At 54.6% G+C, this 24311-nt stretch overlaps 7 protein-coding genes across 7 annotated transcripts; 4 read left to right on the top strand and 3 right to left on the bottom strand.

Annotated features, from left to right (window-relative positions):
* Positions 1 to 234: 234 nt before the first annotated feature.
* EV422DRAFT_565724 (uncharacterized protein) lies at positions 235 to 2354 on the bottom strand (the record flags this gene model as incomplete). Its single annotated transcript, XM_053072358.1, has 2 exons — positions 235 to 873; positions 918 to 2354. The coding sequence occupies 2 exons, from the start codon at positions 2352 to 2354 to the stop codon at positions 235 to 237; spliced, it is 2076 nt and encodes a 691-aa protein (XP_052927048.1).
* Positions 2355 to 3156: 802 nt separating this feature from the next.
* Positions 3157 to 8355, bottom strand: EV422DRAFT_612663 (uncharacterized protein; the record flags this gene model as incomplete). The annotated part of the gene is made up of 7 exons (XM_053073900.1): positions 3157 to 3617; positions 3706 to 3858; positions 3932 to 4113; positions 4187 to 5989; positions 6068 to 6104; positions 6186 to 7527; positions 7601 to 8355. 7 exons carry the CDS (start codon positions 8353 to 8355, stop codon positions 3441 to 3443), a joined length of 4449 nt encoding a protein of 1482 aa, XP_052927047.1. The 3' UTR covers positions 3157 to 3440.
* Positions 8356 to 10105: 1750 nt separating this feature from the next.
* Positions 10106 to 14183, top strand: EV422DRAFT_522438 (chitin synthetase). Its single transcript, XM_053069821.1, has 5 exons — positions 10106 to 12355; positions 12428 to 12565; positions 12633 to 13065; positions 13153 to 13398; positions 13484 to 14183. Exons 1-5 carry the CDS (start codon positions 10415 to 10417, stop codon positions 13876 to 13878), a joined length of 3153 nt encoding a protein of 1050 aa, XP_052927046.1. The 5' UTR covers positions 10106 to 10414; the 3' UTR covers positions 13879 to 14183.
* A 2574-nt stretch (positions 14184 to 16757) lies between these two features.
* On the bottom strand, positions 16758 to 18166 carry EV422DRAFT_381522 (uncharacterized protein). The gene is made up of 3 exons (XM_053066783.1): positions 17798 to 18166; positions 17661 to 17715; positions 16758 to 17583 (listed from the first exon to the last, which is right to left on the bottom strand). Exons 1-3 carry the CDS (start codon positions 17981 to 17983, stop codon positions 16847 to 16849), a joined length of 978 nt encoding a protein of 325 aa, XP_052927045.1. The 5' UTR covers positions 17984 to 18166; the 3' UTR covers positions 16758 to 16846.
* Positions 18167 to 18845: 679 nt separating this feature from the next.
* Positions 18846 to 19765, top strand: EV422DRAFT_522431 (putative cation transport-related protein). Its single transcript, XM_053069820.1, has 2 exons — positions 18846 to 19130; positions 19202 to 19765. Exons 1-2 carry the CDS (start codon positions 19071 to 19073, stop codon positions 19313 to 19315), a joined length of 174 nt encoding a protein of 57 aa, XP_052927044.1. The 5' UTR covers positions 18846 to 19070; the 3' UTR covers positions 19316 to 19765.
* Positions 19766 to 20039: 274 nt separating this feature from the next.
* On the top strand, positions 20040 to 21417 carry EV422DRAFT_381463 (uncharacterized protein). Its single transcript, XM_053066780.1, has 4 exons — positions 20040 to 20299; positions 20369 to 20821; positions 20907 to 21277; positions 21350 to 21417. The coding sequence occupies exons 1-3, from the start codon at positions 20186 to 20188 to the stop codon at positions 20952 to 20954; spliced, it is 615 nt and encodes a 204-aa protein (XP_052927043.1). The 5' UTR covers positions 20040 to 20185; the 3' UTR covers positions 20955 to 21277; positions 21350 to 21417.
* EV422DRAFT_381488 (uncharacterized protein) lies at positions 21119 to 22658 on the top strand. Its single transcript, XM_053066781.1, has 3 exons — positions 21119 to 21277; positions 21350 to 21662; positions 21727 to 22658. The coding sequence occupies exons 2-3, from the start codon at positions 21354 to 21356 to the stop codon at positions 22543 to 22545; spliced, it is 1128 nt and encodes a 375-aa protein (XP_052927042.1). The 5' UTR covers positions 21119 to 21277; positions 21350 to 21353; the 3' UTR covers positions 22546 to 22658.
* Positions 22659 to 24311: the final 1653 nt, after the last annotated feature.

The raw sequence follows: 24311 nt of genomic DNA, 5'->3' as shown, positions 1-24311 counted from the left end.
CATTCGTTCAGGGTACGGAGGTTCGAGATCCGGGGGCGAAGCGGTTTTAGGGAACAAAGAAGGAGGGTATCAGGGAGAAAATCTATCTATCTATAGTAGTCAGAGGATACGCCTATGGGTCAGGGCACGAAGCAAGAGAGTGGGGGATATTCTAACAAAAGAAGTCTAATCGAACGAGCTAAGAAGAAACTCCGCGTGACGCCCACGCCGACGGGGCCCCGTTTCCCGAACGTTTCACACGGGGAACATGCTCCACTGCGAGAGGGTGAACGTGCGTGCGATGAAGATAAAATCGCCGAGCGTAGCCACACGCGGATCTTGGCCCCCTGTCTCCGTGGACACTATTTCCCCGTTGATCTGGCCTGTGACTGCGTCGATTTGGGCAAAGCGCCGTCCGGCGCCCCTGGTGTTCCTCAAAAAGAAAAGGCGACGGTTATCGGAGGTAACCCACATATTCGTGTCAAAGTAGCGAAAGTATTCGTCCGAAATGTTCGGACATTTCGGGTCGATATCTCTTGGAAATGAAGCCAGGAGCCGGGGATAGCCATATCGTTTGTTTCCCGTAACAACGACGGTCTCGTTGATTCGTGTGTACAACCAGTTTGAATCCGCGGAGAAGATGTTGGCCAGGTACGCTTGCATTGTGACGTCGACCACCGCGGGATCAGTCAGCGGATTGTCGGGATCAAAGTTGGAGCGATTTTGGAAGGTAGGAACATCGATCGCAATGTTGGCGGCAATACGTTGCGACACCCCGCCGGGCGAAGATATTGCGACAAGGGTATTGCCGTCGGGTGACAGCAAGGGATCAGCCCAGTCGTCAAATAGAAGATAGGGCGAGTCCCGTTGGCGAATACGAACCCTAACTCGATCCTACCCGGACTTTCATCCACTGCCACCGTCGTGCGTCCGCAAACCTGCGCGGCGCATGTCCCATTCGGGATGACAGAGCGGGTGTGCTCCGCGTGCCTGTCCATGCGATAGAGCGTACAGGGAAATGCGTCACTGCTTGCGTAAAGATATCTTGATTCAGGATCATCGCATGTATCGAAGGACAGCCACCTCAATTCGGGGACTGTCACCGTCACGTCCGGAGGCGGAGCTGAGGCGGTACTCCTCAGCAATGTGGTCCGATTCCAGCCAAATATGGTACCATTATTCAGGCCCACATACAGAAAATCCTCCTTAGGCGAAGCCTTCACGTCTGCGATCCAGGTACGATTCTCCCCGAGGACTATCCTTCTGACCATAGTACCAGGTGCGATCGGTTTGCTCGTGGGTTGCGGTGTTGCAACAGACGAGGCTGTACTGGTGCCCCCCGGCTGTGACGGTAAGGACGAACGCATGGCAGCACCAGAAGCCTTAGACTTGAGGACCACGGCGGTCGTTGAAGCTATTATCGCAACGACGACAAGGAGCAGGAGCAAGGCACAACTGATGACACGTTGGCGTGACCTCATGAACGGACACTTGAGCTTTTGGAAGGCAGTTTCGGCCTTCGCGCCATCGCGAAGGCCTGTCGTCTCGGCGATTGAAGCCGCGGGTGTCAGCGTGGTGTACTCCCTCGACAGCGATGCGGAGCCAAACAAGGAGTACGCTGGCGGGGCTTGCTCGGCCATTTCATTGCTCGCAGGTCGGATGTCGAAGGATTGCTCCGAAGCTCCTTTGATGGGAACAGTGGACGCCATAGATGACGCGGCAAAAAGTCTCCTTTGCGACATTTCCGGGGATGGGTCGGAGAAAGGTTCCTCCATAGGTCTTTCACCGGCAGCATACGGCGTAAGACCACTCTGCGACATCATCAACGTCTCTTCCTTAGAAGTGTCAACAATTTCCACCAAGAAATCGAGGGGCTGCCCTCCTATTGCGTTTACGCCCTTGGAGTGGCTGCGCGGCGGAGGGACTAAGGGAAACCAATCACGAAGGTCCAAAGATCTAGACTTTGACCGCCCGTCGTAAAAGTCGCCTTCATCAGAATCTTCAGGCACCTCTGTGGCCACAAACTGGGAGCTTAACGGCAAAGCTATCAGATCGCCGTGCAAAACTAGATGTTGGTGGGCCGCAAGTAGCCTTGGATCTTCGGAATTGCATCTTGGCGACTCGTCCACGCGCCATATCCGGAAAAGCTTCGTTGGACGTTGTCCCTGTTCCGCAAACAGTTTCCGAGAGGACGACCCATTTCGAGGACTGCCACTGCCGAGAGACCGGAGACGAGGAACCTGTTGGGTAAGAAGCTCGGCAAACCGACCGACGCCGTGGTTGAGGACTTCCTTGTTGAGAGGCACGACGAAAGCGGCTGTCGAAGGATCGTCCCCATTCACAATCCCGGTGAGCGAACGAGGATTGGCCGCCATTTTGGAATCGGTGAACACTCTCGTTCCAGTCTTCCCCGATACTGGTGAGTTTTGAACAGCGAGAACCACCACCGCACGGAGCGCTGTTCTACGGGCGTACGAGAATCTCGGTGAACCAAGGCGGATGTGAGATGGCTAGATGGCTAAGCTTCTCAGGCAAGAGAAAGCAAACGAAGGCGGACCAGCCCTACCGTCGTCCACCGTAAGCCGCGGGAGGGCCTATTACAGTATCAGAGTCGCGAACTCATAGGGTTATTGCGGTCGGCCAGGGTTATTGCGGTCGCCGAGTTGCACGTCGTACAGGTGTCTTACATATGTATGTACTGTACAAGATATGCTGGTTCGCGTCTCGCACTGTGTCGTACATATATATATACGAAGTTAGCCCCGTCAGCTCTTGCATGTTACAGTACAGTAACTGCATGTTAACTTGCCTATGCGAAGGACGATACTGGGAACAACGTAAGGGTGGCGCACGAATGTCGTCGCCAGAATGTACTGTACTGTAAGATGCGAGGCAATCCCAGCTGAAATCCAAACCCCGTGCCCTCTCGTGCGTCCATCCGCCTTCGCGCGACGCTCAGCAAGCAGAAGAAGAACGGCAGACCGATAGTGGGCTCCAATCCTACTGTGGTTCTGTGGAAAGACGAGAGTCTAGCATGGTGCGCTCTGCGTTCCGTGATACCGACTGCAATGGCACCTGAAATTGTGGTCTAGTATGTATGTCGATGGGAAAAAAGCCAAGTTACGCTAACTTACGCGTTTCAAATCCGCTCTCGCGGTGTTGACAACTCCCGGTGGAATATACAGTAGTTCACAAGAGTGCGAGGCGGCCATTGGGTGTCCAATTATGTGATTACAACCATGGTACAAGTTGACAAAGACGGAAGAATAAAGCATACAAGATAAGATGTCCAAGATACAAAAAAAACGGAATGAAACAGAGTTCAACAGGCGTAAAGACGCATTATTGGTAGGTTTACCAATGGAGTAGGTTGGGCACGAAACAGGGGCCCAGGTGCGAAAGTCCAGCCAAAAGCAGGGCTGGAAGGATTTTTCAACAGTGGTGGCAGGCATCAGATATGATCACTTGACCATATTCTTCAACATCTCGGCGTTTGTGGCGCCGGTCTCTTCGATCATGGATTTGAACACCGCATTTGGGTCCGAATCCGGTTTGGAGAGGAGATTGCGGGGCGTGTCGTATTCGGCGATGCGGCCGTCTTTGAGGACTAGGACGCGGTCGTAGTCGATGATTGTGTTCTGTTGAAGGTAGGACATGTGGGTGAGTTGGGCATGTTTTGATGGAAAATGCCGGCGACATAGACGCATGCATATTGTGACCACTTACCAAGCGATGCGCAACGCAAAGCACAGTACACTCCGCAAACTCCTCCCGAAGCACCTTCTGCACAACGGCATCGGTCTCGAGATCGACGTTCGCGGTGGCTTCGTCCATGATGAGGATCTTGGGCTTGCGCACCATCGCTCTCGCCAGGCAGACCTACAAACAGAAACATAGCCCATGGTCATTTCGATGTTGATCAGTAAAATGGGAAAGCGGTGATCACACTTACAAGTTGTCGTTGTCCGACGGAGAGGTTCTCGCCACCTTCCGCGACTGGGCCTTCCAGGCCGCCTTTCGCCACCACGTCGTCGCCGAGACGGGCGCGGCGGAGGGCGACGAGGAGGTCTTCATCCGTGTATTCCGAGAACGGGTCGAGGTTGCTGCGGAATGTGCCGCTGAATAGTGTTGGATCTGTTCATCCAGGCAAGAGTCAGTAAGACGTGACCGAGGATATAGCAAGTGGCCGCTTACTCGCAAAGCTTACCTTGGGGAATGATGGCAATAGCTCTCCTCAGATCATATAACGGCAGCGTCTGCGTATCCAGTCCATCGATCGAAATGACGGACCCCAAGCACGGCTCAACCGTCCGGTACAGCGACTGAATAAGCGTACTCTTCCCGCTCCCCGTGCGTCCACAGACTCCAATCTTCTCCATATGGTTGACAGACAATGTGAGATCATGCAGAACCGCGGGGAGATCCGGCGCGTATTGCAGCGTGAGATTGCGGATGGAGATGGCGCCTGTCGTCGGCCAGCCGTGCGGTGGCGGTTTGGTGGGCTCCCGTGGCACGTCGACAAAGACCGTGACCTCGGATGCGACGGGCTGTGCGGACCCGTCCGCTTTGCTGGCGGACAACGAGGACGGAGGTGGTGGGTTGGCGGGCAATGGCTCCCTCTCGATTTGGTAGGCGTAGTGGTTGACACGCTCGACGGCGTTCATGGCGATTTCGGTCTCTGTGAACTGCCTGACACACCAGTTGAGGGTTTGCGTCACTTGCAGGGCGTAGGAGAGGGACAGGCCCAACAACGCCGCGGACAAGGACGTCCGTGCGAGAAGCCCGAAGAGTCCAGCGAAGAACACCAGGAGTGCTCCCAGACTCTCCAACCTGATCGCCAACCACCTCTGCGCAGTGATCAGCAAAAAGTACGGCGCATTGTTGCCATTGATGCGCGCGTCGTTGACGTCAATGAAGCGATTCTGTTCTCCGTAGGCGCGGATGGTCGCCGCTCCGACCAAGGTCTCGCCGAAACTGGCGTAAAGCGGTGATCGCGTGGTAGAATCGAGACGCTTGAGTTCGCGGGATGCACCACGGTAGAGTTTCTGGAAAAACCAGTAGAATACCAGAACGACAAGCAGAGGCGCGAGGAAGATAGGCGTAGCGTAGATAATGAGGATGAATGTTGAAATGGTACTGGCAAAGGTGTTGATGAACATTCGGAACGAGTCAGCGAGAGTGTTGTCGATCGTATCCTGGTCTTTTGAAAATCGGTTGATGATTCGACCGAGTGGTGTAGAATCGAAGAACCGGACGGGCGACTCAAGCACCCGGCTGAGAGCGTGATCGTGTAGCACTCTGGCAGCGCGCGTGCCCGCATACGCAAAGAACAATCCAAAGCAGTAGATCATGATCGTCTGGAAGACGCCCCATCCCCAATAAACGGCCACGTATTGATTGTTGGAGAACGAAGTAATTTGGTTGTTCGTCCAGTACACCAACCACAGATCCGTGCCGACTCGCGAAATCTGGACGAACACCATGAGGAGGAGCAGGTAAAGGACGAAAATCTGGCCGCCGGCAGCTCGTGCGTAGGCGAGCCATACGGTCCAGTCGACACTTCCGCTGGCTTTTTCTTCGGTGGTCATCAGCTGGCGAGCGGCCTTGTTCTGCACAATCGATTTCCCGAGTCGTTGCATTGCTGCTTCGTCATTTTCATCCAACAATGCTTGTGCACCCACAGAAATGGTCTCCACACCATCACCAGCTCCAATGCCCTCCTCGATACCGCCGTATCGCTTCATCAAAGATGCAAACTCGCCGCTTTCTACCGCCATGAGCTCCTGATATGTGCCCATCTCGGCGATCTCGCCGTTCTTCATGCAAATGACGTAGTCGACATCAGGGACAACGTGAAGCTGGTGAGTGACCAGGATGCGCGTCTTGTTCTTCAGTGTGCCCGCTATGCACCGTTCGAACAGGTACTTGCCAACATGCGCGTCGACGGCGCTGAGCGGATCGTCTAGCAGGACGATATCGCTGTCGTAATAGACCATACGAGCGAGATTGACTACATGAACATGGGCAGCATCAGTATCATTAGCGTCCAACTGATTGTAACAACTCCGCGGTACGAAAGGAAAATTACCTCTCTGCTTCTGGCCTCCTGACAAATTGATTCCCCTCTGCGAAATCGGATTGAAAACAGCATGAGCATCAGCATCACAATCCCCTGATACCTTTTTATTTCTTCATAGCCTTCTTACCTCCCCAATTTGCGTCATATCTCCATCGGAGAGAAGCGCAAGATCCTGCTCCAACGCGCAATCTCTCAGCGCCCTGAGATACCTCTGCGCATCGAAAGGCTGTCCAAACGTGATATTCTCCCTCAACGACGCGTTCTGGATCCACGCCTGTTGCGGGCAGTAGCCGAGGGAGCCCGAAAAGGACACAGTTCCAGACTTGCGTTTCATCTCACCGATGAGAGCGTTGAGTAGGGACGATTTCCCACTACCAACGGGACCAACGATGGCCACGAGTGCACCTTTGGGAACGGTGAAGGAAATGTTGCGGAGAGTGGATATGCCCTGGTCCACTGATGATGTCGCACTTGGAACGTCCGCATCGCTGGGTTCGGACAACATTGGGTTTGCCGATTCCGATTTGCCTTTCGCGGGCGCTTTGTCGGCGCCAGTCTTCTCACTACCGCCTCCTTCCTTTTGCTTGCCCTTAGCGTCAACAGGAGCACCAAGAGGCTGCTCCCATTCAAACTCTCCCTGGTCAACCTTCAGAGCATAGTCGACGCCGTCCACCCGTTCTGGCTGAGCGTCCAACTCAGGCGCCATCAGCAACTCCGTGATGCGGTTCAACGCAACCCTGAAATCCGCCAATCCGACGATTAATTGCGGCAAGAACATGAGCGGGAATCGAAGTTGAATGAACCAAGTCAGGGCGGGGAAGATCTTTGTGGCGTCCAGTGGATTGGTGACCGCGTATAAAACGATGGCAAGGGCTGCCGACATGATGGGGATACCGAATGCGACGGCGAGGACGAACGCTTGAAGTTTACCTCGTCGCAGCACCTGGTGGATTTCCTTGTCTCGGATACCCTCCACCTTCTTCAGAAATGGCTTCTCCCAAGCGAAGAACTTGATGACACGGATCCCGCTCAGAATCTCCTGGGTCAATTTCACTCGTGAATCGGTGATGGGTGCAACGCTTTTCCGGATGTCTCGCAATACCGCCATGACCCGGCTCTGCAGCGGCCCGCACAATACCAGAAGCCCCATCCCGGCCAACGCGCACCATCCGAGCTGGACGATGAGGAAGATAGCGATTGCAGTGATCTGGACGGGTGCGGCCCAGATGATGTGGATGAACTGTATGAACAGCTCGACACGCTGGGTGTCCGTAGCTACCATGTTCATGACTTTTCCCGCGTTGAAGTTTTGGCGGGCGGACGCGGAGAGACGGATGGTTTTGCGGTAGATGGCGGCGGTCAGGGAGGATCGGATCGCCATGCCTTGCGTGGTACACGTTTGGAAAAAGAGACTGTTCAAGACTGATTGCAGGACTTGCAGGATGAACAGAGCAATAACGTATCCAAATCTTGAGATTTCGGTGAACCGTTATTAGTAAATGCGGGCATAAAATCGTCGTATAAAAAATACAGGACACCCACCCTTCAGCTAATGGTGGCAACGAGTTATTCGACCCAGTCACATCGTTCCCGTTGTTGACGAACTGACTCCGCGCGACGAATTGCAGGATGTACTTGACGAGCAGGGGCGAGAACACGTTCGACATATCCGCCGTGAATTTGACAATACCAACAGGTGCGATCTGCCAAAACCACGCGCGATAGATAGCGCGGAACAGCCCCGGTTGTGGTGGCTTGCCTGTCGCCTTATCGACCGCGGGGTATTTGTAGGACGTGAAAGGAACCTTGAAGCCCTTCCCTTTCCCCGCCGGTGGGGCCTTGCCCGCCGCACGTAGCTTTTCCTCCTCCCACGACGCATCGAACCGCGCGTGCATATGCTGCACCTGCCAATGTGGGCTCAATTTCCAAATGTCTTCCGTATCCAGGGGTCGATTCCAGCCGACCCAGAACACATCGTTCATCCACCAATACGTGAGTTTAGAAAAGATACCGGCTCTCGCTTCCGGCGAAACGTGTTTGTCGCCCCACCCGCGTGGCAGTTTGCGGTTTTTGCGCAATGGGGCCGGCTCGACTTCTTGGACGAGGTACTGCTCATCCTTGGACGTTCCGGTGACGACCGGCGCGGGGTTGGCTTTCTCCTCCTCGAGGCCTTTCGTTGGTAATGGGTTGGTGAGCGGTGGTGGCTCTGTGGAGGGGAGGGTGTTCACCATGAGCGACTCCTGATCTACGGCCTTTTCAACTGCCGTCCCGTCGGACGAACTAGTGTTCGGAGCCATTGCTTGGGAGGGGGATGAGGGAGGTCGTTGGTCTCAGACCTTCAGACGAACTTTTGCTTTGTCCAAAAGCGTTGGTTGGAGGTGGGGCTTCCTACGGACAAGAATAACCGCAACGGACAAACGCTTCCTATTCAACCGCCAGCTTGCGTCTTGTATACAGTATGTTTTTCCGGGTGGAGAGTTCAAGGACTGTGGACATAGCTTGCGGTCCCCACACACAAGATATCCACCATGGCGCAAGATATCGCTCAAGACGGATCTGCGTCTCCTTCTCAGCAGCAGAAACCAACGACGGAGTTCCAACCCGATTGGCGTCGTAAAAGAAGGACGCCCATGATCAAAAAATGTTTATGGGAAGTAACATCAATCAGAGCGCGCCTGTCGGTACTCTTCAATCCTTCTGGCATAGCTGGAGACTCGATCCACGGGGGGAGGGCTACGGCACATGACCCCTGATGGACGCTGTCGGATCGTTCTTCTCAGCGCATATCTCATCAAACGCCGTCGGGATTGGAACGTCCGAAGAAATGGGCCACGTTTACACACGAGCCCACGTCCATATGTATCGAGTTGAGACCGACTCGCCACAGTGGCCGTCTCTTCGTGGGCTTTCCATCAATGCCCATGATGAAAATGCAACTCGGACACCGAAATGGGAGAGCGCGCATCGCGATACGTTCAAGTTCCTTCCCCACAAATGTTTTCCCACGGCTTGGAATATTCCAAACCGATGGCTACTGGCCAGGGTACCAGGGGCCCGTTCCTCCTTGAGAGTTATGTGCAATGCGTAATAAGTATCAACCGCCGGGTGCTTCCCCTCGGAGGAAGAAATTAATTACTCGATTTCAAATCTCAATAATGAAATTTTCCCCACCGCCGGTTTTCATTGCGTCATCGTGGATCAAGGATGAGTCATGCCATCTAACCAACCCCACAGTGATGTGAATGTACACTCCCGTAATTATAAGGCAGTTTTTCTTGGACGGTATCCTACTACCATGTAATGGTTATGCAGCAGAAGGAAAGAAATATGTGGTTGTTATGAAAGCCAAAAATACATAAGGAAAAGCGAGGCAGCTCAAAGGAAAAGCGAGCCTGTATAAAAGGAAAAGCGCCAACGACCAGCAACGACAGCCGCCACACCCTCATCACATTCGCCGCGACAGCAGCACTCTGCGTCGTACCCAGCTTAGCCCCATCACACCCAGTAAACACACCCAACCTCGCCAAACGGCAAATCACGTTCACGCGTTTTTTTCCCGGCTTACCTCACGCGTGGCGCTTACTCAACGGTTGATGGGGGCCATGGTGCATGTGCTTCTGCTGTGAGAGACTTTTATGATTCTGGCGGCTGCTAAGTGCTTCCCGAATCTGCGAGGACGACCGGAACATATTTCTGCTTCCTCTTTCCGTAAGGCGGATTGAAGCGAAGGCATCACCGTCTTCACTTGGCAAAGGCCTGTTGAATTTGGTTCGAGATTGAGGTGACGACGATCACAGTGCCGATTATGCCACCCAATATGTCCTTCCCATTGCTCTCTGCGTTCTGTTTCCTGCGTGTACTTTCCCGCTGGGACGCGTTTGGGGGGTTATAGGGTTCGACTCTGTGACACAATGAGCGCGTTGTGTTCCACTTATTATGGGCGTTTCCATCAGGAGTGATGAACGCAGACACGCGTTTCAAGGCCGCTCAAACAAACAAGGGGCGTTCCGACCGGATTGTGGTCGTCGAAGCGTGCGAAAGTCCGACCACAAATGTGTTGGCTGCCAAAACGCCTACTATATAGAAAGCACAATGCCCTAACATCGGCAGGCCACCCACCACGCAGCTCCGCAAAGCATCGTACAGCATAGGCTTGTTCTATAGTGACACATCTGGGAGTTCAGGCTGTACCGAGAACGGAATAGGGGCACAGTATCGAGCGGGAAGAGTAGCCGCCTGGCTTTTTGGCAGCGGTTCAATTGAGCCCAATTCGAACGCCGAGCTCTCACGGGAAGCCCTTCTCTTTTCCAACGGTTGTCTCGCCTCAAGGAATCTGCCACCTCCGCCACCGGCAAAATGTCGTCTTCAGCTCATAACCCCTGGGCCGGTGAGCAGGCATCGTCGAGGTCAACCCATAGTAACGTGCAACCGTCAGCGGCCGGTTTTGGAAGTGACGATAATAGGGCACAACACCGCCGGGCGCCGTCGCAGACTCGCAGTGACAGCGTATATGGTAGAGCACAACACCAACGGGCGCCATCACAGACCGGGGCGTATGGTCAACAGTCGCAACCTCAGCCGGAAGCAGGAGTTAGACCGCCCCCTAGAGTCAGGGTGCCATTCCCGCCGAGCCCCTCCAACTCGGACTACTCTGCTCATGCAAATACGAGCCCAGCAGTGCCACCGCGTGGCACATCGGTCACCGCGCCATATCAACCCCCACAAGCCGTGCACTTCCCGGCTGCTCAATTTCCCCAAACTCCGTTCGATCAATCCATAGCTTCGGCTGCCGACGGCTCTTCCTTTGGGGAGAACTCCGCAAAGAGATATGGCACATCCTCGATGCAACCCTCACCGCGTCTCTTTGTGACCCCATCCAACAACGACGAAGGAGACATCAATGAGGTCATCCGATCACCGAAGAAAGCCGCACGCGGCGTCACATTCGCCGGAGAAGCGGTCAGGGCTGCAAACCGCTTGAAGAACGGGCCATTAGCGCCACTATCGCCCCCATTGGAGATGACGTCGATGGACTCAAACAACACGCTCGTTGTGCCGGGTGAGGAGGAATACTCATTCCCAGCGTCGAGTGGGGGCCTATCCCGAGGCGTAGGGACCGTGAGGAAACGCAAGACCGTGAAGTTGCCTTCTAGCGGAAATTTCACGATTACGGAACACCACGCAGAGTCTCTACTGGCCAGAGTCGCATACAACAAGGGATCTGAATTCGAAACGATCAAATATACCGCCGCTACCTGTGACCCAGACGACTTTGTGAACAACGGCTACACTCTGCGCACCGCGCAAGAATACCACCGCGATACGGAGATCGCCATCGTCATCACCAGCTACAATGAGACGATTGCCGAGATCAACAGAACCCTTTTCGGTGTGTTTCAGAACATCCAGCATTTCTGTCAGAAGCGGAAGTACGGATGGGATGTCGATGGGTGGAAGAAGATTGTCGTTGTCATTGTTTCCGACGGACGTAAGAAATGCGACCCGAGTTTCTTGTTGGCGCTTCAGACGATGGGGATCTACGTGCCTGGTCTGGAGCAGCAGTCCGTGAACAAAAAGCCTACGACCGCGCACATCTACGAATCGACATCGCAAATCGTCTTGGACCCCGATTTACACTTCTGGAGCACGCAAAATGGAATACCCCCTGTCCAGACGATTTTCGTGCTAAAAGAACAGAATCTGAAAAAGATCAACTCCCATCGCTACTTCTTCAACGCGATCTGCCCGCTCCTGAAGCCAAAGATCTGTCTGCTTCTTGATGTCGGAACCCGCCCTCTACCCAACAGTATCTACAAGCTATGGAAGGCATTCGAGCGAGATCCGAACTGCGCGGGAGCATGCGGCGAAATCCGTTGCCAAATGTCAGCTACCAGCTACTTCAACCCACTAGTCGCAGCCCAAAACTTCGAGTACAAAGTGTCGAACAACCTCGACAAGTCCCTTGAATCTGTATTCGGATACATCGGCGTGCTCCCCGGTGCCTTCTCCGCATACCGATATACAGCGCTGTTGGATAATATGCCCAATCGCGGTCCGTTAGCGTCGTACTTCAAAGGAGAAGTGAGACCGGAGACGACGTCGGGGACGGAGATTTTCGCGGCCAATTTATACCTTGCCGAGGACCGAATTTTGGCGTTGGAGTTGTGTGTCAAGCCGCAATGTCAGTATACCTTGAAGTATGTAGCGTCGAGTGCTGCCGAAACGGACGTGCCGGACTCTGTGCCGGAGTTTATCAGTCAGCGGAGGCGATGGTTGAATGGCAGTTTCTTTGCTCAGGTGGGTTTAACCTACTTACCACTATGGGGGCTTGCTATCCTGAACGATTTACTCGTATTCATTTCGGCGCAGGTGTACGCACTATCAAATGTCGGGAGGATGATGAAAACAAGGCACTCGCCCATGAGGAAGCTGGTTTTCATTATCCAAGCTGTCTATTCCCTAGTCAGTTTACTGTTCAGCTGGTTCGGGCCCGCTCAATTCGCCATCGTAAGTTCCACTAAACGAGCCTCCCATTTCCGTTGCCGCTCTCCTAACCACCCATTCCTCAACACAGATCTTCTACTTCCTCTTCACCTCCGAAGCTCTGAAAGGCATCGGCATCCCCCAGGGCGTGGGCACGGGCCTCTTCCTCACCTACCCCAGTCTCTGCACACTCCTCTTCATCGCCTCCCTCGGCAACCGCCCCCAGGCATCAAAGACCCTCTACAAAGCCTCCATGGTCTTCTTCGCCTTCATCGGTCTCGCAATGCTGGGCCTGCTCGGCGCCAAGATTGCGAGTCTGGGGAAGGATAACAAAGGGTGGGGCCGCATTGATGAGATTGGGAGCCCGACGTCGTATGTGGTGGGGATTGGCGCGACGTGGGGGACGTATTTGATCGGGAGTCTGATGCATGGGGATGCGCTGCATCTGCTTACGTGCTCGGTGCAGTATATCATGATGCTGCCTAGTTTCATTAACGTGTTGCAGATTTATGCGTTTTGTAATCGTAAGTGGCGTTTTACAGCGGTGGCTCTGTTTCCGTTGGCAACCCCTCGTCCTAGCTGGAGTATTTATCTTTTTTTACTCCAAACAGTACACGACGTCTCATGGGGAACAAAAGGCGACAACGTCAAAGTCGACCTGCCCGCCGTCAAAGTCGTGCAATCAGCCGAAGGCGGCGTCACGGCCGATATCCACGTCATGGAGCGCCAGGACCTGGAATGTCTCTGGCAAAAAGGGATTGAAGACATTCAGCGCATCCACAACACCAAGGCTGAGAAGGCGAAAGTCGACCCGAGACTGGCGCAGGAGGACGCGTATAAGAGTTTTAGGACGAATCGTAAGTTTTCTGGCTCTTCACCCAACCGCTACAACCTGCTTGTTTCTATTTTTCCTCACACATTCCATCCAATTCTCCGCCCCAGTCCTCCTCTGCTGGCTCATCTCAAACGTCGGCGCCTTCGCAGCCATAACCCAAACAAAAGGCGACCTATCAGACAAATACATCGTCGGCCTCCTCTTCTTCACGGCGGGCCTCTCGGGTATCCGCATCATCGGCGTCGTGCTCTACCAGCTCTTCCGTCTCATCGCGCACATCAACCCGTTCTCCACATCGACGCTCAAAAAGACAAAGGGGGCCAAAGTCGGGCTTGATGCAAATGCGACTGCGAGTGGGGGACAGCAAGGTGGCGGGGTGGGACCGGATGGACGGAGATTACCCCCCGGACATACGCTGGTGGGGAACAAGTGGAATGGGTATGTGGTGGTCGATGAGAACGGACAGGTGGCGGATTATGCCAAGGTGTTTATTGATGCTTGATTCGCGGCGCGTTCTGGGAGACGTTGGGGGGACTCTCATTCTGCTACTCTCGGACGGTTTTTGTCAATTTGGCGTACGTTGCCTCAGGACATCTCTTGCATCGCGGCGTATCTCACAATATGTTTTTTGCACATACATTCCTACATACATGCACGTGCACAGTACATAGCCATGTAGATATCTAGAGATAGAGCATCTGAATCATGTTTCATCTTCACAACATATGCCAATAGGAATATCTGGAGCCGTACGCAAACCCCCTGCTTAACCCCCTACACTTATGAACCTGCACACGAAACATGGACGAGATGGATAAGATATCCGTAGGGGTTCCGCATGCATGTCCGATAACTGTAATTGTCGACGAAAAATCAATGATGAACAAGAAACCGCGTGAAAGACGACCGACGCGTCACGAACGCGTTTTCGTGTTTCTTTCTTTTGGAAAAAAAATCACGAGGCGGCTCAGACAGTAGTAAACGCGTGAGGCATGTACATACAGCCAGTGTCCATAAAGCTCCGACCCCCCTATAATTGATTTCAACTGATTTCAATGACCGTTTCACAAAGCGAGTCGCGCGTTTCCCAGCGAAAGGCAGAGCTAACAGCCAACCAGACAGCCAGCGACACCGGCAAATGACGGCAACAAGGACGGCGGCAGCCCATCATCCTTAGTACGGGGATTAGAGCCCTACTCTAGACCCCTGCCATCATCGAGTGCTGGGGTGTTTGTTGGAGGCTCCGCAATCTTGGCAACGGCTTAGGGCTGTTTGCTCTGGGGGCCCGTCACGTGAGACGTGCCGACTCTGACTTAATCTTGGGGGGGGTCGGAGCTTTATGGACACTGACTGTACATACACAGATTTGAAGACTTCGGTCGGGTCTCATTTAACGGGGAACATCCCCCGATCATCACAATGCAACTGAGCGGAAGGTACGGTAGGTGGACGGGGTGAGGCTCCGCGTCCTGGACCCCTACAATTTCAACTGCACCCACGCCGCCACCGACCCCGGGCCATTCCCGGGAAACCGTTCGTGAGCGCGTGAGCGCCGATTCCAGACAGGTGAATGGTAGCCGAATTGACGTGGACGTTTTTGGACATTTTTTGGATGTCCGAAGGCATGGAACGTTGCTGACTCGAAACGCGTCACGGACGCGTTTTTGGGTCTCGGCCAATTTGGCGGAGCGGACAGTTGAAGCATGCAGGGCACGCGGGAGCGCTTGTTAAGATGGGTCGGGAGACGTGACGTGCCCAACCATGATCCGTCTGGCACTCTGCAGTGCACTTGTCCGACTCTATACCTTGGTAGCCGTCCTAGGCGGGGCGATTGCTATGGCTACCAATATCCTTACTAGTGCACGTTGCCTGGAAGCCAGTGGAAAGTCTCTGCCTTAGAGGAATGTCAGGAGGGGGCTAGGGATTGCAACTCATCAGCCGCAGGCAGAAGGCACTCACAGCATTACCTGTTGAAGCGTGAGATGGTCGCATGTATCCCCAGCTGGTCAAAGAAAAAAATTCTCACCGATGGGGAAGATGTCTGTGAAATGGTCTTTGAAGTGGTGGAGGCAGTAAGAAGGGAACGAAGGGAACGGCAAGTGAAGAAGACAGATACGGCACGCGTTGCGGCCGCTGGTCATACGAGCCCTGCCATTTTCCCTCGTACGGGACGCCATGCGACGAGCGTAGAGCTCTGTCTGCTTTGCAGCCATAGAACCCTGTTTTGCGAAGGCGAGCAAATATTCTCGTCAAGGGGGAAGATATCACCATGGAGGTGGACAGGAGCAGGAGGGGGTATATGTGCAGTCCGAGAGAGTTTCGGACTCGTTGGACGTCCGAACTCGCTTACGTAAGTGGAGGGGCGTCACGAACGCGTTTTGGGGTGGCCAAAGCAGCCTGAGGCATGCCACTCCCCTTTTCGGAGGCAGGAGCAAGGAGAAGGATGACCATCGAGGAGCGGGGGTATATGTGCGAGAACATTTTCGGAACTTGTGGGCGGGATGACGGGAGCAGTCACGGACGCGTTTTTGGCTCCGGGGTGATTGGGGTTCTTCACACCGTTCGGAACGTTGGGGCATGCGGGCGAGCGGGTCAAGGAGCTTGCTTGTATGCGGGCTCCTCCAAGTCCAAATCGGCACCTTCCCTCTCTTGACACCGGGAATGGTAGGACCAGGGTCCCATGTGCGCGAGGTGGTCGGACCCTCGCTTTCGTGTCCGACACTGTCTAAACGCGTGGAGCGCGCTGGCACGTTCCTGCCAGCTGGTCTCTGTCGTAACTTTCATGTTTCGGTCGATCCCCTTCCCGGCAGACGACGTGCCAATGCATCAAATCATCATGACTGTCCTGGCAAGTTCTGCAAAGCAAATCGGGACTGTCCCGAATATATAGAGAAGGATTTGATTCGGCGATTCTGCACATATTTGAAGAAGTTTCGTGCCGTGGGCCCTACGTGCGCATAAAACAGTCTGCTTCGAAGCAAACTTTTTGCGTCCATGACCGGCCTCTGAAACTAATCGAAACCACATCTTCGATCTCTTCCTCTTCCTCTTGAATTAGAATCAAAGTACCCGTGGGACGTCGGGAACTGTTCGATGGAACACGGGCGTGAATCCTACATATGGGATGCCACCCCCGGCGATTTTCCCCAAGCTACTGACAAGTTCGTGTTCACCGACTGACGCGCAGTCCTCTCTTTGTGAACTTGGAGACACCGGCTTTGATTACTTGGGGCACATATATACATATGTAGTTTACGCATCTATGGCCCATGCTTCAACGCTGATGTCGTGATTCCTGCGGATCCATGGTGGTCGCACCAGCATATAGCGCTCGCTGTGACAATCCCGCTCAACCGGCTATCTGATGAGCCGACTGGTCAGTACGCAGAGAAGGCGCTGACGACCCAAGCGGCGGCAAGTCCCGTCTCAATCATCTCAGATTTGATTCGCGCATCGATGGATCACCTCTATCACTCTTTCTTTGCATCCCCCTTCTTCTTTCCCTTCCCCTGCTGCTGCTGCTGCTGCTGCGCATACCACCCACCCTGACCCGTCGTTCCCCTGCCCACGGTCCTCCCCGTCGCTCCCCCACCACCCCCAGCCACCACCGGCGCCCAAACCCCGGCCAAAAACCCCACCGCCATCAACGCCATACAGACGGTCCTCATCTCCGCCCCCGTAACACTATACGGCAGCCCCACCACGCCCCCGTACTCCCTCACCCACGGCCCCACCCACCCCCCAGCCGCCTTCCCGACCCCCAACGTGGAGCTATCCCAATACGCAACATAGACCCCCGTAACAAAGCAAACGACGCCGAAATCCCACCCGGGCCACGTATACCTCCCCACGGGCGACGCGCTCCATTTATAGATGATCCCGCCCGCAGTGACCGAAACCACACCCAACGCAAACTGCCCCACGATCGCGTCCCGTGACAGATGCGCGTACTGCACATGCGCCCGGAACGCGTCCAGGCCGTGTGTAAGCGCCCACGTGCGTGACGCGGCGTCGATGATGGCCGCTAGGGGTTCCCAGAGGGGCGAGAGGGCGGTGAGGAGCGGGAAGAGGAAGGGGGTGTAGTGGATGAGGAGGTGGCCGGTGAGGTAGAGCGGGAGGAGGGTGTTGGAGGTGAAGAGGGGGACGGGGCGGGCGGTGAGGAGGGCGGAGAGCGTGCCGCCGCCGAGGGCTACTAGGAGGTGGGCGACTGCGGACCGATGTTGAGGATCAGAAAATCGATTTTCGCGAGGGTGTGGAAATGAGGGTTTGGGCTTGCCAACTTACGGATCTTTTGGATAAACGTATGCTCAGGTTTCGTGAACCGTTTTCGCATATTGTACTGTCACCATCATCCACCAAAAAGGGCACGTCAGTTCTGACCATCGCCGAAAGAGAAATCACATCCAAGGCAAGACACTTACCGCGACGACGATGCTGTGCAAGACGGGCAGCTGCCACGAGGGGGCGAAATCGTGCAGGCCATCGTGGAGGATGGAGAAGGGAGTTCCGGGTGCTGGTTTGAGCATTTTGTCGTGCACTGGAAGGATCTTAGATGGGCCGGGGAGGGTTGTGGTGCGGATTGTCGTGTCTCTCATCAGGACTCTCATCACAGGGCCTCACGTGCTACTTCTTTTGAATTCTTTTAAATTCACCCTGCGGTGTCCCTTTCGCGGACGGACGCGCGCGCAGAAGTGGCTCGCACACTTTGCGAAGACTGTCTACGTAGTATTTACACCAACCACAGTAAAAGGAACAAGATGGAGGAAACGGGACGACCGAGCATGCTGAGAGATTGTACAAGCTACACTAGGACCGGATGAGCACACTAACTACGTTTCCAGAATTGTCTGTAGAGTCCCCAATTCCGTTTCCTTCCCTTACCTCGGCATTCTGGGTATATCCGGAGGGGAGCTTTCGCGGCGACTACTGCAGTAGCGACGGCGGCTGTCATTCTTCCGAGAGCCGTTTGCTGGTCAGGTGAGGTAGATGACGGCGGTCCCAAACGGAAAGCGCAACTTTGGAAGTGGCGAAGGCGTGCTGCGAGAGGAGTTCGTCAGGGGCTCATCGGAGGTTGCAGTTGCGGTCCGCGGAAGTTGACGGGACTGCGAAGAATGTGGAACCTTCGATTTTGGGGGGGGCGAGTTGTTCGATGGGGGATGAGGTAATGCATGACTCACTCCCGTCGCACAAGAGTGAATCACGCGTCCCGCTGAGCCCGAGAGCATGACATCATGCCGCCTCCTCACCGCCTCCTTCTTTTGTCCCTCCTCTCTCCGCTCTCGCGCTCCTCTTTTTCGCGTGCGTGCGTGTGCCCATCCATCCATGTTGTCTCCCGGACCTCTCCCTCCGTCATTCCTTGATGAAGTCATCGCCCCACACACACGTAACATGTTGGACTGGGGAGGAATGGGATTACGCATGTCGCGGTCATGCTTCTTTCTTTCTTTCTCGCTTGGCCCCCCGGGTCCTTCCTTGACTTGAGTGAGGCTTGCCTGCCTTGCTTGGCTTGCTTGGCGCCCCAACGTGCTGCCCCAGAAGAGACGGCTCGCAAATATAAAAGGATCGCAACCTTCCCTTCCACACCCACCCACCCACCCACCAAACGCAAACTCGCTCTCTTTCGCACTTCTCGCAGCACACTTCGCTTTCTCGCAACCCCGTCCCAACAACACTCCACAACACAACCTAGCAAAAATGGCTCTCACCTGCTCCGACATCTTCAAGTTCATTGCCGCCGTCATCCTGCCCCCATTGGTGCGTTCCCACTAGCCCGCTGCTTCACCTCTTTTTCGAACTCCATTCTCACCTACTTCTCATCTCTATAGGGTGTCTTCCTCGAGCGCGGATGCAGCATCGACGTCCTCATCAACCTCGCACTGACGATCCTCGGTTTCATCCCCGGAATCATCCACGCTTTCTGGATCATCCTCAAGTACTAAATAATTCGGCGACTCGCAGCCCCACTTACTGTGTATATTATACCCAGTGCCCCGTCGGCGCGTCCTTTGCGACTTTTCGAGATCGAACTCAGTCACCATCAGGATCGCAATTGCGACCCTACCAACCTGCGCAAAACAAAGCCGACGCCCCCCTACGCAGACGATTGGAAACTTCCTCAGGACGGGACGCCTGAGATCGACGTCCGTCCGAAGGAAGCCTTTATTGCCCCTACTTGGCAGTGGGAAAAAAGTACGCGGTCAATAGCACGCTCAATCACCATCTTCTGCATCGTGTTTATACAGCACGAGCAATCCCCCTAGCTAGGTAGCCATCCATCCCCCCCCTCCCTCCCCCTTCCATTATCATATGTCAGATATGTACATGAATCACAAGTATCGCCATTAATCTAATATTGCGACCATGACCTGGATGTCAACCTTAATGCATGCATCATCCATTAATCGTCAAATTAAAGTAGCGGCACCGAGGACGAGAACGATGGGGACGACGACGAGGACGAGAACGACGACGAGAACGACGACGAGAACGACGACGAGAACGACGACGAGAACGACGACGAGAAGGAGCCTACGCGCCGATAGCGGACGTTCCCCTGGGAAAATATCGTATCGCCATGGCCATTGGAAGTAAAACATACAGGGGTTGCGGGGGAAAAAAAAGCGCGGCGCCCCTCCAAGACAGCCACCTACCTAGGCACACACCTTTGGCGGCGGGCGGTATATATTGCAAACGAGGGGAACGTCCGCGCCGATCGCTGTTCTGCATATTTGCCAAATCAAATCAGCGTGGGAAAATCAGACTACGAAGCACAGCAAAAGCACAGTCACCACCCTTCACGGCAAAAAAACATGCTCGGCGCACATGAGTTGGCGGCGATCGAAGACGATGATGAAGATGAGCTCTTAGACGCGGCCGCCGACGTCTTGGAGAACGTTGAAGAAGCTGTGGTGGAAGAAGCAGATGTGCGTATCCAGGCCGTGACACCCAAGTGCAGTCATTTAAAATCTAACCCCATCCCCCATCATGTCAAGGATTGTCGCCCTTCGGCCGCCACCAGCACCCCGTTGACGGTCGCCGAACGCCTCGCCGCCTACAAGGCCAAACGAACGAACGCACGCGGTCAGTACGTCTGTCGGAAGTCCCATTTATCAGCTGAAGAACGTGATGCCCTCCAGCCTGCGCGATCTGCACAAGAACGTGAGGAGCTCAAGGCTCGACGTGAAAAGGTCCACATGCTGTTGAAACGCAACAAGTGGGCTGTCACGTACCAACTGCAACTAGACCGCGTCCTTGAGACGTGGAAATCGTTTGCACGCGTGGGGCTTGGTCGTGCCCCAGGCCATGAGTGCGCATGGGACGACGTCAAGGACAGCGAGGACGACCTCTTTGAGTTTGCGCGGACGTTGTACGAGGAGAAGAAGCCGAGCGCCGGGGGAGGACAAGTGCGCCGGTACGGTTACAAGACCCTAAGGAATACCATCCGGGTGCGTTCATCGATCGGGCCCCTGCTAAAGCTTGTTTCAGAGGGTTGTCGAACCGTCCATCTCATCGCCCTCTCTCTCCTAATAGAGGTGCTGTCTTACGCGATCAAGGACGTGCACGACGTTACCATCGTGACCGGCAAGGCCATCGACCACCTTATGCTGCTCAAGTCGCAAGACAAGGGCTTTGGAAAACCTGTAACTCGGTGCAAGCCGTTGGGAGCTCAAGAACACCGTCTCTTGATGAAGACAGCGCAATGCATCGTCAAGGACAAAGATGTGAACAGAGAGGACCGCGTGCGGACGTTGATGACTGCCGTGATGCAGTCAATGTCGCACTGCTACGGACTGCGGCCAAGTTCCGTCTCCTTACGTGACGGTTACAGACCTGCCAATGACGCCGAGCAAGAACGACTCGCTTTTCAGTTACGTGACTTTTTAGTCGACGGTCCCCTCATGGTATGGATCAGCAAACCAGAGTATTGATTGGGCCCCCTTGCACACCATGATTAATGTCTCCACCTTACCAAGGACCATGGTGACTATTACCCAACGTGCGATTGGCGGACTACGTGCTCGCAATGTGGAGTTTGCCTTGAAACGTCTGCCCAACGGTTCGCCTTACGTTGGTGGTTGCATCGTAATCGAGTTCATCAAAGGCCACACGATTCGCGACGCCAATGTCCAGCTCAAGTTCAGCATCGACTTTGACCAAGAGCATTGGACGTCATTGGGTACCCTCCTGACGATCTCATTCATCCTTCGAGGCATGTTTTTGCGCCCGTGGCGGGACGTCCTCAACTCGGGAGACTTTACGTTGCGGCCAGAGTGCGAAGAGTGGCAGGTGGGTTTGCATGCAAACTGCGTGCACCGACGGTCTTTGACCTCCTCCATCCAACCCCCCACAGGTCGTCGTCGATGTGAGCCCTTGGGTGCGCGCGGGTGCTGCAAACTCACCTCTATCGACATACGTCGCGAGTCGTTTGCTCAAGGAACTTGCCACGTCCGCCTGCCTGCAGCCTTGCTACGTTTCCATGAAGTCAAACAGACGAGGATGGATCGAGGCCGCCAAGAAGAGCGGCATGAAGGCCGACGATCTTCAAGCCTACGTCGCTCACGTTATTGGCTCTACCGTCACACGCGACTACCTGCCCGATCACTCTCGGATGAACTCAACGGCGATCTGGTCAGCGACGGCAACGTGTACCAGGAAAGCCCCTCGTCTTTGTGGAACACACGTGGCAGCGCGCCGTGCCCGCCCATATCCACCGAAGAGCTGGAGAAGATCTACGCCGCCGACGAGGAATGGATGGACGCTCATAACATGCTGGCCGACCGTGAAATCGTCGGTGACGACCGGAAGCAGCTTATGGCTGATCGTGAACGTAGGCGCATGTTTCTCAAACGTCAGGCCGAAGAACGTCATGAGGATCTTTACTGGGCAGGCCAAAGGCTCATTCCTCCGGCCGAGCGCGTCACTATGCCTCCGGTCGACACGTCCTCGCTGTTCGACGTCGTATTTGAGGTGCTCGCAGCGTTCGACGTCACCGAAAATGGCATTTGGTGGAACGTACCGGCTGGGACGTCAGCTGGTCCTACTACACTCAAGGTCACCGCACGGACAATCGGGGGCTACGTTGCTGCCGATTGTGAGTTCAGCGTACTGCTCCCTATCGCCCCCAATGTCGAATCCGGGATCGAATTGGGGATCTACGGCCAAGACGTGAGGTGCAAGAACCCGTGGGGTTTGGCCTGCCCATTCCCTGCACGTGACACATCAGCTGGCAACGTACACTGTTGGCACAGCCCACCGGCACCAAAGTTCGTTCGTGATGGTGAGTAGTGCATGCCAGTTGCCCGCGCCCGTCCCTTTAGTCTAATCCCTTTTTCCAAAAAATCGCAGATAACCTTGCTCTTACGTCCGCGAGAAGGGAGAAATGTTTGACTTCACTCATGACCCACATGTTGACCCACCTGCCGATGCACGAGCGCCAATGCAAGTTTCATTGCGACAAGACGGTCAACGGTATCAAGTGCGTGTTCAGGAATGAGACTCGTTCAGGAATGGCGGAACACGACGTCGCGTATCACACCCCTGGCAAGGAACGTGTGTACCACACCGGTAAGGTTGGCAAACCCAACGTTGGCGTGACGCACGGGATGTCGAAACGTGTGCGGGCTGACTCGGAGGACGTAAATGAGGGGCCCAGTTCGAGTAAACGTACAGCCCGCCCACAAGCACGCAAATGCGGGTCGTGCGGGAAGAAGGGCACAGGCCACAACGCTGTGTCTTGCCCCGATAAGAACACGTAGGTTCTAAAGGGGACGTAGAGGGGACGTTGAGGAGACGAACTTTGTATGAGACGTGAGAAGCTGCTGTTACAGTCGCGCATGGAGGACGTTGATTAGATATGGGGTGTAAAGTACATCGTTGTACTTTGAGTGAATATATTTGAGATACCAACTTACTTTTGTCGTTGCTGGTGTATCGCTACCGGCGGGTCAGAGAGATCTATTTTGTTATTAACATGTGATTTAACATTAATCAACGATTTTTAACGTCTTTTCCCTATTGCAGTCATCCTCAAGTACTAAGCACCAAAAGCGCATCCATCACGCAACTCCCGCCCGCATATCCCAAATTCAACATCGGCGCCGCATCCAACCAATACCCCTCGCCATCATGACCTCAATCCCGCCTCCGTCTGACGCAAAACCATAACACCTTCGTCACCGCGAAAATCGAACAATTGATTCTAAGCACCCGCTGTCGTTTCTCTGCGAAACCAACCCCAGCCATCACATCACTCACACATATCACCCGCCAGCAGCGCTCGTGCTCTTCCGTGCGCTTATACAATTTTGTAAATTCTACTCTTTTAGCCTTTGTATTATTTTGTCGAATATAATTTTGACCGCCGGCCGATTGTGCCAAGAAACGAACGAAACGATCTGAATTGGTGTGCATTTTTGGATTCTGGCAAGGGATTGTGGGATGGGAACTATGTATACAATATGCAAATCAAGGGTCCGGAGTAAGGGAGCGGGGTGGTCGTGATGCGGATTCAGACAGACGAGCCGGTGGTCTCTCCACTACCCCCGAACCTCCAAACGCGGTCATTAAACTTCAGCATAGAGCCGTCGTCGGTGACGGGCTCGAGCACAGGCGGCGGTGTGGCCGGCTTCGGTGGCTTCTCGGCACGGTGATCTCCTGCCCGGTCAACGTCCATGCCCGTGCCCGGTCGTTGAAGCTGAAAGAACGGCTGGTTCGGCTGTCGCGAGGGCAGCTGGCCGGGCGCTGCAGTGGTGGTCAGGGTCATTTCTGGGAGGGATTACGGTCCCTTGCGGGAATGGAGGGGAGTGTTATGTAGACGAGACGGTCTTGGACGTCACTATGCCTGACTGAATCTTGGACAGAACTGGAGGAGCCGTGGACGTCGACCGTCCCGTCTTTTATAGACCCTGAGACGGACATGGGCGCATCATAGGGGAC

The sequence above is a fragment of the Fimicolochytrium jonesii genome, assembly GCF_025526975.1.
Source record: "Fimicolochytrium jonesii strain JEL569 chromosome Unknown EV422scaffold_6, whole genome shotgun sequence".
Taxonomy (NCBI): domain Eukaryota; kingdom Fungi; phylum Chytridiomycota; class Chytridiomycetes; order Spizellomycetales; family Powellomycetaceae; genus Fimicolochytrium; species Fimicolochytrium jonesii.
Note: the sequence above shows the minus strand (reverse complement) of the source record. Positions and strands in the feature narration are given on the sequence as shown.

Coding starts and splice junctions, on each gene's coding strand:
- EV422DRAFT_522438 (XM_053069821.1), top strand. CDS start 10,415: ATGTCGTCTTCAGCTCATAACCCCTGGGCCGGTGAGCAGGCATCGTCG. Junction 12,356..12,427: donor ATGGCAGTTTCTTTGCTCAG/GTGGGTTTAACC, acceptor ATTTCGGCGCAG/GTGTACGCACTATCAAATGT. Junction 13,399..13,483: donor TAAGAGTTTTAGGACGAATC/GTAAGTTTTCTG, acceptor TCTCCGCCCCAG/TCCTCCTCTGCTGGCTCATC.
- EV422DRAFT_381522 (XM_053066783.1), bottom strand. CDS start 17,983: ATGAGAGTCCTGATGAGAGACACGACAATCCGCACCACAACCCTCCCC. Junction 17,716..17,797: donor TGCACAGCATCGTCGTCGCG/GTAAGTGTCTTG, acceptor TGATGGTGACAG/TACAATATGCGAAAACGGTT. Junction 17,584..17,660: donor TACGTTTATCCAAAAGATCC/GTAAGTTGGCAA, acceptor ATCGGTCCGCAG/TCGCCCACCTCCTAGTAGCC.
- EV422DRAFT_522431 (XM_053069820.1), top strand. CDS start 19,071: ATGGCTCTCACCTGCTCCGACATCTTCAAGTTCATTGCCGCCGTCATC. Junction 19,131..19,201: donor CCGTCATCCTGCCCCCATTG/GTGCGTTCCCAC, acceptor TCATCTCTATAG/GGTGTCTTCCTCGAGCGCGG.
- EV422DRAFT_381463 (XM_053066780.1), top strand. CDS start 20,186: ATGCTCGGCGCACATGAGTTGGCGGCGATCGAAGACGATGATGAAGAT. Junction 20,300..20,368: donor CTGTGGTGGAAGAAGCAGAT/GTGCGTATCCAG, acceptor CATCATGTCAAG/GATTGTCGCCCTTCGGCCGC. Junction 20,822..20,906: donor CCCTAAGGAATACCATCCGG/GTGCGTTCATCG, acceptor CTCTCCTAATAG/AGGTGCTGTCTTACGCGATC.
- EV422DRAFT_381488 (XM_053066781.1), top strand. CDS start 21,354: ATGGTGACTATTACCCAACGTGCGATTGGCGGACTACGTGCTCGCAAT. Junction 21,663..21,726: donor CAGAGTGCGAAGAGTGGCAG/GTGGGTTTGCAT, acceptor AACCCCCCACAG/GTCGTCGTCGATGTGAGCCC.